At 40.0% G+C, this 16,047-nt stretch overlaps 1 protein-coding gene across 1 annotated transcript in view; it reads right to left on the reverse strand.

Annotated features, from left to right (window-relative positions):
* Positions 1-16,047, reverse strand: part of dtwd2 (DTW domain containing 2) — a 143,205-nt gene that overhangs the window by 37,831 nt on the left and 89,327 nt on the right. The window contains exon 4 of the mRNA XM_063069169.1: positions 9,833-10,025. Coding sequence (XP_062925239.1) covers positions 9,833-10,025 — 193 coding nt within the window. The remainder of the gene's footprint in view (positions 1-9,832; positions 10,026-16,047) is intronic.

Here is a 16,047-nt window from a genome sequence, read left to right on the forward strand (position 1 = left end):
GGTGATGATGTGCTTAGAGGTATGATCTTGGTAAGGATGGCAGAGGTTGTGGAGAATGATGTGCAGAATGTGGAATGTTCGTGGGGTGTTAGGTAAGACCATAAGATGCAAGAGCATAATTAGGCCATTTGGCCCAATGAGTCTACTCCACCATTCAATCGAGTTTGATTTATTTTTCCTCTCAACACCATTCTCCTGCCTTCTCCCTGCAGGACAAGAGGAACCCTATCCCCATTATGCCGGCAGGAAGATAGGGTGAGGGTGGAATACTGGGGAATGGAAGGTTTAGGAACTTCTTGCAACACTGCATCCAGATCTTCTTAATATCATTTTTGGTATTAACCACAACTAGTTCTCTCAAGTAGAATTTCCACGGAGGACCCTTTGCTGATCTATCAAAACTATTCTTTCTACTTCCTGTACAAAGGTTTCCATTGCAGAATTAGAATACTTTGGAAACCAGTTTGAATTCAACAACATTCTTCAAATAACCATTGTATAAACTGACTTTTTCAGAAGCTTCTTCCAGTCATAGCACACCGCACTTTAAGAGGTGGCATGCCACTTTTGATATTAGTATATGCTAAATTAGGCACCTAGTGAACACCAAGGGATCTGCTGATTGTATGTAGTTATCATTCAACTGAGCAAACAGTTTAATGTTTGATGGTATCTGCATCAGAAATATTGGCTGTGCTTTCATCAATCATTGTCATCCCTGTGCCCACTTTCAAATATCTCCATTTAAGGATTAATGAATGCTCCTCACTTCCAAATTACTTCCAGTGGAAAAACTGTTCCTAATATAAAGCATGGTAGGTGCTTATGGAGGCTGCTGAAGATGACGGTTATAGAGCTGTCACCTGTAACACAGCCTATGTGTTATGACAAGCCCTTTGGGCAATTTGTTAAATATTTATAACAATATAAAAATGGGCCAAGGCTTTACAGTTCACTTTGGCTCAAATGCAAAGTTCAGGTTGTCACGTGACATTAAAGAACATGTTGCACATCATATTGATAAAGTAACACAATATGCATCGTGTGAAAGTTCAAAGTAAAGTTACTATCAAAGTACACACGTCATCATGTACATACTAGTTGAGATTCAATTTCTTGCAGGCAATCACAGTAAATTCAACACAACAGAATCAATGATGGACCAGAACTAATGTGCAAAGTGAAACCAACAAACTGTAAAAATACAAAAAGAAGAAAATAGGAAATTATAAAAATAAATAAGCAATGACTATTAAGAACATGAGATGAAGAGTCCTTGAAAGTGAGTCCAGTTCAATGAAGGGGTGCGTAAACTTGAGTGAAAAGCTTGGTGGTTGAGGGGTAATAACGGTCCCTGCGCCTGGTGAAGGTCCTAAGGCTCCTGTACGTTATTCATATGGGAGCAGCAAGAAGAGAGCATGGCCTAGAAGGTGGGGCCCTTGATGATGGATGCTGCTTTCCTGTGACAGCATTCCATTTAAATGTGCTCAATGGTGGGAGGGCTTTACCTATGATGGAATGGGCTGTATCCACGGCTTTTTGTTAAGTTCTTCTGTTCAAGGGCATTAGTGTTTTCATACCAGGCCATGATGCAATCAGTCAAAATTCTCTCCACAACGCATATATGGGAGTTTTTCAAAGCTTTAGATGTCATACTGAAACTGCTGTGCTTTCTTTGTAATGACACTTATGTGCTGGACCAAGGACAGATCTTCTGAAATGATAACACTGACAAATTTACAGTTGTTGATACTCTCCAAGTGACTCCCCGATGAGGACTGGCTCATGAACCTCTGATTTTCTCCTCGTGAAGTCAATAACCATCGCCTTGGTCCTGCTAACACTGAATGAGAGGTTGTTGTTGTGGCACCACTCAGCCAGATTTTCATTCTCCCTCCATAATGATGATTCATCACCACCCTTGATTTGGCCAATGATAGTGGTGTCATCGGCAAACTTAAATATGACATTAGAGCTGTGGTTAGCCTCACAGTCATAAGCAGGGGAAAAGCACACAGCATTGCGGAGTACTTGTGCTGAGGGAGACTGTGGAGGAGATGTGTTTGCCAATTTGTACTCACTGGGATCTGCAAGTCAGAAAATCGAGGATCCAGTTGCACAAGAGGCTTATTGATTAGTTTTGATGAGAGGATGATACTATTGAATGCTGAGCTGTAGACAATTTAGAGCATCCTGATGTATACATCTTCACTGCCCAGATATTCCAGAACTGAGTGAAGAGCCAATTATTGGCATCATCTGTTGACATGTTGCGTCACCAACTGGATGGATCTAAGTCGCTCATCAGGCAGGAGTTGATCTTTTTCATCACCAGTCTCTCAAAGCACTTCATCGATGTGGATGTAAGTGCTACTGGACAATAGTCATTGAGGCAGATCAGCACGTTCCTCTTAGGAAGCCTGCTTGAAACAGGTGGGTACCTCAGACTGCCAAAGTGAGGGGTTATGATCAGCACAGGTCTTTAGTACACGGTCAGCTACCCCATCTGCGCCACATGCTTTTCATGGGTTCACCTGCCATTAGGATGCTCCCACATCACCCTCAGAGAGAGAAATCACAGGGTCATTGAGAACTGTAGGAGTTTGTGAAAGTGTCTTCATATTTTGATGGTCAAAGTGAGCATAAAAGGAGTAGAACTCATCTGGGTGTGAAGCCTTGGTCCAATCTATGTTGCTTGGCTTCACTTTGTAGGAGGTGATAGCATTCAAGCCCTGCCACAGCTGTTAAAGCATCCTTCAGTGATTTAAGTTTGGTCTGGGATGCCACTTCGCATATGAGATAGCTTTCTGGAGATTGTACCTGGACGTTGTGTTTAACTTGGTCACCAGATATGAATGCCACTGATCTGACCCTCAGCAGACTGCACATCTCAGGGTTTATCCAGGGCTTCTGGCTAGGGAAAACTCTGATGGATTTTGTGAGGACACACTCACCTGTAACAGTTTTTATAAAATTTGTGACAACTGTGGTGTTCTGTTCAGATACACTGAGGAGTCCTTGAACATGGCCTAGTCTCAGTCTACCAGCTCGAAGCAATCCCATACCCACTCTTCACCCTCCTGCGGCCACCTGTTTGTTGTCCTTATCTCTGGAGCCTTGTTCTTCTCTGCTTTTAAGCAGGTCAGAGGAGGACATCTAAATGATCAGATTTCCCAAAATGTGGTCTGTGCATTCCTAATCATCGTGTAACAATCGCTGAGTGTGTTGGGAGCCCTGGTGCCTCAGGTGATATGTTGATGAGAACTGGGCAGAATTTTCTTATAAGCCTGAATGAAGTCCCTAACAAAGATTTGAAAGGCAGTTTGTTGTTTGCTAATCACAGCATTCAATACATCAAGTGCTTGTTTAACATCTGCTTTTCGAGATATGTTACCTGTGGTCAGGATCATAGGGACTCCCTTGGTACATAGAACAGACAGTACTTAATCATTGGATGTTTCAGGTCAGGGGTACAGGGACGCAATAAGACCCCTGCGTCTGAATACCACTAAGACCTTATCATGAAATACAGACCTCCACCTTTTGCCTTCTCTGAATCAGCAGCCCAGTCCATCTGGTGTTTGAGAAGCCCTTGGGTCTTACCGACGTATCTGGCATGTCCAGAATGAGTTACGTCTCCATGAAACACGGAACACAGCAATTCTTTATGTCATGCCAATAGAACAATCTCGCCCTTAGGTCCTGAATCTTGTTCTCCAGTGATTGAACATTAGCTAACAAGATGCGAGGTAGAGTGAGTTTCATTCCTTGGCATAGAGTCCTCCCCTCCTCCCTCCACTCCAATGAATCTTTGTCTGCTTAAAAGTGCCGTACCTCCATGCTTGAGAGTTAAGTCTGCTGAGTCCCCACTTCCCCAGCTACAATATTGCAAAACAAGGTTGAACCCAGCTAGCAATATTAACAATTTATGCCATGCTCCTAGCATTAGGTAATAACAGCATAGCTTCATACTTCACTGTTAAAAATATTTTATTATTTTTGCATTTCATTTGACACAAGACATTTTGTTGTGATTACTTTGAATATGCCCTGCTTGAGTTGTAGACATATCTACTACTTCTGTTTTATCTGTTTGTTAAGCTGAGCAGTTCAGAATATATCATTTATGTACTTTCATTCATAATATTTGAATTTATTCAACAGCCTCTATAGGGGATTTCTGAACTATGTAATTTATTGTTGCATTATCAAAAGAAAGGCGATTTCAATGCGATGGCAAAGCATTAGGAATACTTCTGTTTGCACTAGGTGCATCCATTTACAGAAACATATAACATATACAATTAAATACTTCAGGAAAAAAAAATTGAAATAATATTACTCTGCTTTTGTAGATAAAAGACCGAAGGCTGCAGTAATAGACCCAGCAGCAAACCTTACTCTGTTAATACATCATGCAACATAGCATAGTGATGATGCACTATGTGTGGTAAAAAAAAATATATATATGAAGCTTATGCCAATGAATAAATGTTCAGAACTGTTCCCCAGTTGGGGCATTTACTTATTTATTGATTTGATACTCTAAAGAATGGAAAGTGCTCAATTATCACTCCTGATAAATATAGCAGAGTTAATTCATCATCCACTCAGAATCTTGTTTTCTCATGGTCCCTCGTTCTAAACCACAAAGGACATTAGCTCTGAAATCATTTCTGTCTCTTATCTTTGTCCTGAAGGGAATACTGGCAGGAATGCACCATGAAGTCAGCACAGTAACCACCATTGATCACTACTGTTGCTTTGTTGCACTTCATGATGCACTGCTGCCAGCCCAATGAATGCAATTAAATAAGATAAATGATCATGGTTTCATTCTTGGTACAACTGGCCATTCTTCAGTCTGCAGTCTGAGGATTTGATCAGATACAATATCAGCCACAACCAAATCAAAACGAGAATATCACTTTATCTTCTTCAGATGTTCCTTTTACTCCTGTACCTCTTACTCATTATTGCTCTGTTTCTATTTCTCCTGCACTCTGTGAAAAGCTTTTAGATGATTCCACATGTTTACTAAGTATATTGTATAATCACATGCTGTTCCAGATTGTTATTGGACATCAATAACAATTCAATAATTCACTTTTCCTGGAATGCTGTAAATAAGATTGCAATTTCAAAAACACTAAACCTCAGTTAACATCAATAAAACTACTGCTAACGTAATGGTCTTTCTGTAGAAGTAGTGTTTGGGTTATGGCTAGAGATAACGGGTGCTTTGACGTGAGCCGTCCACGGAGGTGAGTGTTTTCTCGTGCTGTTTGCCTGACACCGAGGTGAGCTGGGTCTTTTGTTCGGCAGAAGGTAGAGAGAAAAGATGCCAGAAATGAGAGGTCGTAGACACCAGAAAGGACTGGACTTGGAGTGGGGCCAGGAGTCAACGAAGCCTGGGGAAATCGGTGAAAGGGAAATCATGAGTTCCAACTTGCACACAGTAGACTGTTTCACTAAAATGGGCCCTTTTCTTTTTGATTTTACTTTACTAACCCTTTAGTCAAATTAAGAGTGATAAAGCTAAATTGTTTAATTGCATATGGTGTACCGTCTGTTATTTCATGGTACTGATTTGTAACAGGGTAACACATCACACAGCATCCACACAAACAGGAGGTTTGGCACCTCAATCTCACACGTTTGTCTTTCCTAGAGTTACGCAGCTGACGTAACCAGGGGGTTACACTACTACTAACCTATCATACTAAAAATTATGGAGAGGCATCAGCAATGGCAGCCGGCGTGAGACATCAAGGCTTGCAGAACGGTGGAGAGAGGAAGCCTTAAGATCCTGCAATCTGCCAAGATGTGTTCTCCTCCTTCCGTCCATTAGTCCGTTTTCTGCTTACACCACCAAGTTTTGCACCAAATCAAAATCATCATCAAGAATTCAAGATTGTTTAATGTAATTTCCAATACACAAGTGTAAAGGAAAACAAAATAACTGTTACTCTGGATCCGATGCAGCACAAAACAAGTCACAGAGATAAAGCACACAATAATAATTTTAAAAATTAATAAAAATCAATACATAAGATAGCTTATATACACAGATTGATTGCATGTCTATAAAGTGGTGTTGGCTGTACATAAGATGATTGACAGGAAATAATAAAGTTGTGGTGGTGTTAGTGGGTGGAGGTGTTGATCAGCCTTACTGCTTGGGGAAAGTAACCGTTTTTGAGCCTTGTAGTCTTGGTGTGGACGCTATATAGTCCCCTCCCTGATGGGAGTGGGGCACGTGGTCCATAAGAAGGGTGGGTGGGATCCTTCATGGTGTTACTAGCCTATTTCTGATACCTTTCTACATATAGGTCCTCGATGGCGGGTAGGCTGGTGCCAGTGATCTGCTGGGCAGTTATTACAACCGGATATAGAGCCTTCCTGTCTGCCACAGGGCACTTCCAGTACCAAGCAGTGATGAAGCTTCTACCATTCTCAAACATTTCATGAGTTGGTTCAACCAACCTATTTTCTCCACCATCACCCGTCATCCAGTCCTGTCCAATTATAGTGCCATTTATTCTTGCTTTCACACAGCCAATATTTTTCCAAAGAATATTGACTCTCCATGGTTGTGACTAAACTTGCTTCTTTTTGACTTTTAGATGACATTATTCACAAGCTTGCGATCAGTTTATATGTGCTGAAAATCCTAAAGCCTTCCATTCTTCTATTTCTCTTAGCCTCACAACTACTTCCATATTGACAGATTGCATTTTGATAGAAGTTGTTAATGAACCTAAATGAACTATGAAAACTAAAAATAAAATCTTTTTCCCATGCCAAAGCTCTGTTCCCTGATCTTTACCATGATCTTTACGATTTCTGCTACACCAAAGATCAAAATTTATTATCAAAATACAAATACTGTATGTGTCCATATGAAGAAGAAGAAGAAAGTCCTTTAACTCCGAGCGGAGTCATCGGGACGTCATCATGACGGTGTTTTTTTTAGCAGGCTTTCTTATTTTTATGAGGCTGGGTTGCTAGCTCGACGCTCAATCCAGCACGGATGGAAAGCGTGCAAGGGAGCCGGCTGGATTCAAACTCGGGAGCCTTCGCTCCGAAGTCCAGCGCTGATGCCAATATGCCACCAGCCGGCCATGTGTCCATATACCACCTAGAAAATTATCTTCTTGCAGACAGCCAGAAGAATTTATTTATTTAGTGAGATACAGTGCGGAACAGGCCCTTCGAGCTGTGTCGTTCAGCTATCCTGATTTAATCCTAGCCTAATCACGGGACAGTTTACAATGACCAATTAACCTAACAACCGATACATCTTTGGACTGTGGGAGGAAACTGGAGCACTCGGAGGAGACCCTCGCGGTCACAGGGAGAATGTACAAACTCCTTATGGCAGTGGCAGGAATTGAACCCAGGTCACATGTACTTCACACCCAGTATAAAGAAATACAACAAAATCCATGAAAAACTATACAAAGGTGGACAAGCGTCCAGTATGCAAAAGAGGACAAATTATGCAACTAATAAATTAAAGAGCAAATAAATAATACTGAGAACCTGAGTTGTAAATGATCACTTGCTATTCCTTCGGTTTTTAAAAACTGTGCCCACTACAGTACAGGTAATTTCATCAGTTTTTGTTAATTATTTTGTTATTTTTATTAATGACAGCTATTTTATTGTTATGTCCTTCAAATGCAATTTGTTTGTTGACCTTTTAGATTACTTCCTTCGTTCTGAACTTTCTGAATATTTCAACAACTCCACCCCCTACTCTTATAGTTGAAACCTTGATCCACAGAGCTATTTTCCCTTTCAGGTTGTACATGAGTCCTATTCCAGTTCAGGTATTGCAGTACTACGCAAAAGTGTTAGGCACACATATATAGCTAGGGTGCCTAAGGTATTTGCACAGTACTGTATTTGTCAATGTGGAATTGAGAGCATGTTTGTAAATCTGGCAGGAACAAAGGATGTTGGAAGTGGTGAGGGTGGAGCGCCATGGGAAGGGTGTGGGACAGGTGGCAGAGAAAGAATACCAAGGGAGGGGGTGTGGCACAGGTGTAAACATACCTAACCCTTAAACACCAAGCAATGTCATTTGATTCCAAACAATAGGTTTATTGATCATTACAGAATGTCTCTCTGATGCTTCCCGCTCCCTCCACTCTCCCATTTCCATGAGTCCCCTCTCCCTGTCGCCTTCCGACTCTCAGTCCACATTAGAGACCCATATCAGAATCAGGTTTATCATCACCCACGTCATGATTTTTTTTTGTGGCTGCAATATAGTGCAATACTGTGCAAAGGTCTTAGGCACCCTGGCTATATGTGTCTAAGACTTTTTTGTACTGTACTGTACATTATGAAATACAATTTAATACTGCTGTGCAAGATCTTCCATCAGTAATAGCAAAATTTAAATTCCGTCAGACTCTACTCAGCTATACTTTAGAAATACCTTTTCTTTCTGACATATTGAAATGCTGAAGTCATGCAATTGATAAATCAGGACAATTTGTGAAGATCTGATACTGTGACACATTGCAAGTTCCATTTCAATCCTCCCTCGCTACATTTTAAAAATGTATGAGGAATCCTTTCTGCAATGTTTGAAGAGACATCATAAATAAAACATTAATAAAATGGGAGGAAGATGCCAATTGAAGAAGAAAGAGCAGCAAATGGAACCGAGGGTAAAAACTTGCTCTCATATTGTTTGGGCTAGATATTAAACCAAGGTGGCAGCTGCACACTACACGCAGCTTCCAAAATTCTACTTCAGTAATTAAATAGAACAAAATTCAGAAGTGAAGATCAACATCCAACTGTTAGTACTTTGTGCGTTTGGAGCATGTAACCAAGGACAATGTTCTAATCCTTAATATCTCCATAAATCCACTTTCCATCAAGGCCTGCTGAACTTGATCCAAATGGCAGTGTCTCCCCTAAAGTAAAGTGCTTAGCTATTTTGAACTCTGTATTCAATGGAAGGGGTAACAAAATGAAATGATGTGAACTTTCTCCAAAGTCTGAGAAAATAAATGTATGTTAAACACGAATGCAAGCAATATCTATTCTCACTAAAAACTGCAGATGTTGGAAATCTGAAATAGAACGAGAAAATAATGGAAATGTTCGGCAGATCAGGTAACATGCAGAAAGAGAAGCAGAATTTACAGTTCAGGATAAAGAGCCTTCATTAACTGAGACATTAGTTTGAGTCAGATAGTAAAAAACACCTCACACCATTTGTGTTCGAGGACCCATGCATCTCAAGTACTTACTAAGGTGTGGATTGCAAAGGTCATTCAGTTCCCTCCGAAGAAAAAAGGGAGAAAAACAAACAGGGAACTTAGTTCAGTGAAGGTTTTCAGATTTTTAGATGAACTTTAGAATATATTGGAACACAGAATTGATGCAAGCACCCTGTTTAAATATAATGGAGCAGTATTGTTCTCTGTTCCAATTATGCTACTGCATGCTTATCTTTGGATTTATCTCAATTCAATCATTTATTAATTTGTAACACATGAACAGCTTATGTCACTCACTCATTTTTCCTAAACACGGTATTTCATATTGCACAAGTGTATATAGTTTTCGGTTGATTGATCCTATGTGATGAATTTGTACTAAAATTTTGATAAATATTTGTTTATTGTTCAGCATGCTCTTTTCCCAAGTCTAGAGAAAGCAAGGCTAATGTCTAATCACCAAACCAGCTATGAGCAGCTAATAAGCTAAATAAAAGTATGAAATTATAAACAGCAGCTCACCATAGCATGAATCAAATTTTGAAAAGGTACAAAAATCCAATGTTAGTGTGTTATTCAGTACTTACTTGTTTTGGCAAACGAAAGAGGGCATTTCCATAAAACATGGTTTTGGCCTGGCTCCATGTTCCATCAATGATAATGATATTGTATGGAGACAGCGATGGATCGAGTTCAAGCTCTTCCAGGTTATTTGCCTCAGGTCCAGGATACAAGACTAATGTACTAATACTCTGGCAAACAGCTGCAAGTTCAGGATGCCTATAAAATAAAATAAACTTTTCAGTCAATTATGTTACATTTCCCTGAACTTTCTAAATTACGATTACTAACAGTTCTAACATTTGTGACATGGATCTCATTAAGTAACCTCCAAATTTGGGGCAATTTACAGTTGCTACTTAACCAACCATTGGGATGTAGGAAGAAACCGTGGTATCTGGAAGAATCATACATTGAAACAGAGAAAACATGCCATCTCCACACAGATAACACTGAAGATGAGGTTTAAACCCGATTACTAAAGCAGTAAGGAATTGCTTTTCTACCTGTGGTATTATGTCACTTAGGTAGGCAGTTGATAAGATCCCTACTTTAACAGAAAAATATTCTTATCTGATGTCCTCTGGCCACTCTAAAGATTACACTATCTGAACAGGAAGCTACTGGAACACTAAGTAATAATAGGGCACCTAATGAAGTAGCAATGAATAATAGTTGGAAATGTTCTAAAAGAGAGAGGTAGTCCCAGTGCCTGATCTGTTCCCTTCCCACATCCTCTACAACATTAAACTAACTTGTTTTCTCTTTCTTGGTTCTGCAAAGGGTCTTTGACCCAAAACATTAAGTCTGTTTGTTGTTCTACTTCTGACCTGTTGAGTGTTTCCTGCATTTTTAACCTTTATTTTATCAGCAGTCTTTTTGATTTTTCTTTTCACGTTCATCTCTCCCTTGGCACTCCTGCATTCCTCTGCTCAGCAGGTGTCTAAGCCATTCTGTGAATGCAGTTTGTCACGTGCTTAGGGAGATTAGGGTGGGTCCCTTCAAGCAGTCATATGAGGCCTCCAATGAAGCACCTGTGACCACGACTGAAGAAACAAACTGCTCTAAAGGCCAATGTCTGGGAACTTGGACTGCTTGTCAGTCGTAGAAGACCAATCTATATATATTTCTATAAGGAACAAACCTAAACAGAAACAGTACGCCCATTTTTGAGAAAGGAAAAGCTTCATTATTTTTAAAGCATGAATATTTTATAAGTACAAGCTGGACAAAACAGATGTGTTTTGCCTTTAGTGGTATTTATCTTCTTTTCTGTTATATAGCTTAGCATCTGATACCAGAAGTTTATTGAAAAGAATATCCCTCTGTAGTGTTCCTAATTGGTTTAAGTCATGAAAAGAAATGCAGGAAAAATAAATAATAAATATCAAAGTTGTTGCACTACAGATTGTCAACTGCAAGGACTTCAACTTCTGTACCAGTTCACAGACAACATTAATGAATGTATTAATCATATTAAAGGTATCTAGAAGATAGGGGAGTTACAAAGAAGATATAAACCTACTAACTTGTAATCCTTTATTATCCTGCAAAGTAGATAGCATCACAGTTTTTCACAGAAATAAAAATATGAATTGCTCGGAAAGAAAAGAAAGCAGGTCAGAGGTGAAAAGTCAAATGTTTATCAACAACAATTTGAATTTTTATAGCTGTTCTCTAATTGTTTTGATACCAAGGTAGACTGCGAAAGGAAAGTAGGGATAGAATTACTGGTATCCAGCCTCAGAGAGAGAGCTTCTTGTGATTTCACTGTCAGCAGTGGGAACAAGACCTACTGTAAGTGAGATTGGGAGCATTGAATAATATTTGAGTATGATAAGCAACTGTCAGTTCACAGAGCACTGCAGCATCTGAAAGAGTGAGTAAAGATGAGATGATATTTAGAGAGCATGAAAGATGAAATGTTGAGCTTTTTAAAAAAGAGCTGATGATGTGCATATGGAAGGAAGAACTGACAGGTGAGGCTTTAATAACACACACAAGCAATGGAAGCCAGGAATCAACACTGAAAGGGAAGGAACTCAAGGTCATGGATTCTAATGAGTGATGGGCAAAAAAAGCAGAAGGATAAAAATGTATTCAGCCTAAAATAACAGCTGGGAAGGCTAAAACTTGGGCAGAGAGGAAGGAACGGCAGCAGTGTGATTTGAATGGCTAGACAATGGAATAAGGACACTGAAAAGTAAAAGCAGGGCATCATCATCATTATGTGCCATGTCATATGACATGGGCAGTCATGGTCTTAACATCTGTCATTAATCTGAGAAGTTTTTGCAACACTTCCTCATCTGTTACGTCGTCCTTCCACTATATCTTCACCATTCTTCTCGAAAACCACATTTCCGCAGCTTCAACTCTTCCCTCATTTTGCTCTTATATTGTGCAACATTTGCTTCCATATGTTAGTGTGAAATGAACGTAAAGAGCAGAAGAACAGTTTCCAATTCTGCAGAACTCTTTTATTTGATATGTGTCAAAGAAAAAGAGTCAGAAATATAAGAAATGTAACAGAACTGGAAACTTGGTTTTCCTTTCAGACAAAGAGATAGTGTTAACCTAGTCAGTGGCAATAAGGAAATTGTGATGCGGTCACTTTCAGTAAAGCCAATTTAATTTACAAGTTACATGTGGATTCTCACTACTTCTTTCACATATAGTTTATGACTGAATGACAATATATTGGGTTATTGACTTCTTTTTTAACCTTACAATAGTGAATATATTTCAAATGTAACAAATAAATTTAAAGCACAAGGGAACATCCTGAGGTCACGATAGACACCATGAAAATGTTAGTTTTGCTTTCTATTTCCAGTATCCTTGCTTTCATTATAGATTTCTAGCTCTTGTAGCTCAAAATCAAAAGCAAAATTAAAACATGGATTCAAAGGCAACAAATCATTTCCCAGAACTGCTCCTGAAAGATGCCAATTATTTTACCAAGAAACAATTTACACCCTTTGAAAGTTGACTGGATTTAGTAGCAAACAAAATATTTCAATAAATTTTGCAAGGTTATAATTAATTGTAAGACTATACAGACAGCATTAATCAATCACTGTAATATGCCTTGTCAATGTCAAACTGTCTGAAGCCAGAGCAATCACGTCATGGTTCAGTACAATTCAGCTTCATGCCAAGGTTTGCACACAAGAGAAGAAATTGGACAGTGTAGGAAAAAGTGCACTGCAGTCATAGTTTTTAATTAACCTGTCCCAGTTTAATCTAGTGCAAATCGTATATTAAATTCATGCTCCACCTCATCACCAGCATGCTGTGAAGTCTTCTGAGCAACTTTGGTTTTGGTATGGATTACGGTTGTCACTTGTACCAAGATACAGCGAAATGTTGTCTTGCATACTGTTTATGCAGATCAAATTCTTACGCATTGCACTGGGCTAGAATAAGGTAAAATTATAACAATGCAGAACGAAGTGCAAAAGCTACCAGAAGAGTGCAGTGCAGGTAAACTATAAAGTGCAGGATGTTATTGAGGTAGATGGTGAGGTGACAAGTCCATCTTAGTGTACCAGAAGTCTGTTCGAGAGTCTGATAACAGTAGAATGGAGGCTATCCTTCAGTCTGGTGGCATGTGCTTTCAGGCTTTTGTATCTTCTACCCAATGGGAGAGGGGAGAAGAGAGAACGTCTAGGGTGGTTGATATCTTTGATGAAGCTAGCTGCTTTACTAAGGAAGTGAGAGTACAGACACAGTCCATAGAGGAGAGGCTGGTTCCTGTGATGAGCTGAGCTGTGTCTACAATACTCTGCAGTGTCTTGCAGTCACGTGCAGAGCAGATGCTATACCAAGACGTTATGCATCCAGGTAGAATGCTTCCTCTGTTGATAAAAATGGGTAAGAGTCAATGGGGACATGCCAAATCTCTTTAGCTCCTGAGGAAGTAGAGGGTTTGCTGAACGTTCTTGGCTGTGACACCAATGTGGCTGGATCAGGACAGGCTATTGGTGATGCCTAGGAACTTGAAGCTATCGACCTCAATACCTTGATGTCATCAGGAGTATGTGCACCACAACCTTTTCTGAAGTCAATCATCAACTCTTTTGTTGACATTCAGGGAAAGGTTGCTGGCATGACACCATGTCACTAATCTATCTATCTCCTTCCTATACTCAGACTCATTGTTATTTGAGATGTGGCCCAGTACACCGGCATCATCTGAAAACTTGTAGATGGGGTTAGAGCAGAAACTGACCATGCAATCATGAATATGAAAGAGTAGAAGGCTGAGGACACTTGTGGGACACCAGTGTTTAGAATAATCATGGGAGGTGCCACTGCCTACCCTTACTGATGCAGTTTGTTGGTCAGAGGAAGTCAAGATATTACTTATGATGAAGGCAGCAAGGTGAGCTTTCACTCCAAGATATCTTAAATTCTGCAGGACTGCTCAAAAATGTGTTAGCTTCTGACTGGACTGCAGTGGAGACTTCATCCAATTGATGCTGCTTCAGGGCTGGCTTTGTAAGGCTTAAGTGGAGCTGGGCACCACACGGGGAAAAATAGGAGCTGGACTCTTCTGTGCTCCTCCACATATCACAGAAGCCTTCAGGCAGGCATGATAGCATACCAAATACTTTGCTGTGCAAGTCCATCTGCCCTTTTTATTACAGAATGTACTTTCAAAGATGTTCTATGCAATGCAGATAATCATGACCTGGCCTGCCTTTATTTTCATTTTATTTAGAGGTACAGTGCAGAATAGGCCCTTCCAGTCCTTTGAGTTGCACTGCCCAGCAATCCCAATTCAATCCTAGCCTTATCACGGGACAATTTACATTGACCAATTAACCCTACTAACTGGTACATCTTTGGTCTGTGGGAGGAGACCAGAGCACCCGGAGAAAACCCACACCATCCAAGGGGAGAATGTACAAACTCCTTTCAGATGATGTCAGAATTGAACTCATTTGCCCTGAGCTGTAATAAAGTCTGGCTAACTGTGGCTTCCCTTCATGCTGCTCGTGCCTGGTTTCTCACCATGTGCAGATCTTGCATCTCAAATACTCCAAGCAGCACACAAGGTGGATGTAGGTTCTAGAGAACCAGACATTAAATTCTGCAGCACAAAATTACCAGTTCATAATGTGCTATTACAGTTGTGTTTACATGACCAGTCCAGTTAATTTCTAGTCAACGATGACAGCCCCCCTTCATGGTGCGGGAATCAGTGATAATAATACCAATGAATGTCAAGAAGAAGTAATTAATCATCCTCTCAGTGGGAGTGGCCATTATCCAACACTTACATGACACAAATGTTAGTTGCCACTTATCAAGCTAAGCTTGACTGGTCAATGAGTTTTGCACATTTACTCAGGTTACTTAATGGAATTGAAGACTAATTAAACAGGTCCTTCCTGCCTTGATCACCCTTCTCCTCTTTAAGTGCAGATGTAGGTAAAGGGGGTACTTGTGAAATGTATTGACTTAAAGCAGCGGTTCCAACCTGGGGTCCACAGATCCCTCAGTTAATGGTAGGGGTCCATGGCATAAAAAAGGATGGGAACCCCTGATTTCAAAAAAACAATTAATGACAATGAAGTGGGCAGCTCTCTCTGAAGCATACTCTTCTAAATCTGGTCCTGCCTTCTAATAAGTCTCTGTTTCAGAAATCGGTGATAAGTCTCACCCACGTTGCGGGTGATTCTGTGAATCCCACAACACTGTGAAAACAATCTGCTCTCTTTGTGAAACCTTTACTGAGGGAACAGGGCCAGAGATTCGTGGAAGTTGAAGTGGGGCTGATTCTAGCCTCTTCTCTATATCTCATGGGTCTACCTTGGGTTCCCAAAGACAGCAAGCAAAAGTGACTAGATCAGGAGAGAAGAAAGCATAAACAATCCCTTCTTGAAATGTGTTACCATAATGATTTTTTCAGTATCGTGCAAACTATCTGTACGTTTCATGCAAAACACAGCAGTCCTGGGATGGCTGATTCTAACACACAAACATATCAATTTGCCATCATCAGAAGAAATAATTGACAGAGTATTACAGGTCGACTTTCTATAATTCGGCACCATTGGGACCTGAGGAGTGCAGGATTAGTGAAAATGCTGAATTACAGAAGGATCACATTAAGCAATAGCTAACTGCCTCATCGCACCTTTAAAATATCAAAGGATTCAAAGGTTCATTTAATGTCAGAGAAATGTATACAATATATATCCTGAAATGCTTTTTCTTCGCAACCATCCAC

The sequence above is a fragment of the Mobula hypostoma genome, chromosome 16 (assembly GCF_963921235.1).
Source record: "Mobula hypostoma chromosome 16, sMobHyp1.1, whole genome shotgun sequence".
Classification (NCBI taxonomy): domain Eukaryota; kingdom Metazoa; phylum Chordata; class Chondrichthyes; order Myliobatiformes; family Myliobatidae; genus Mobula; species Mobula hypostoma.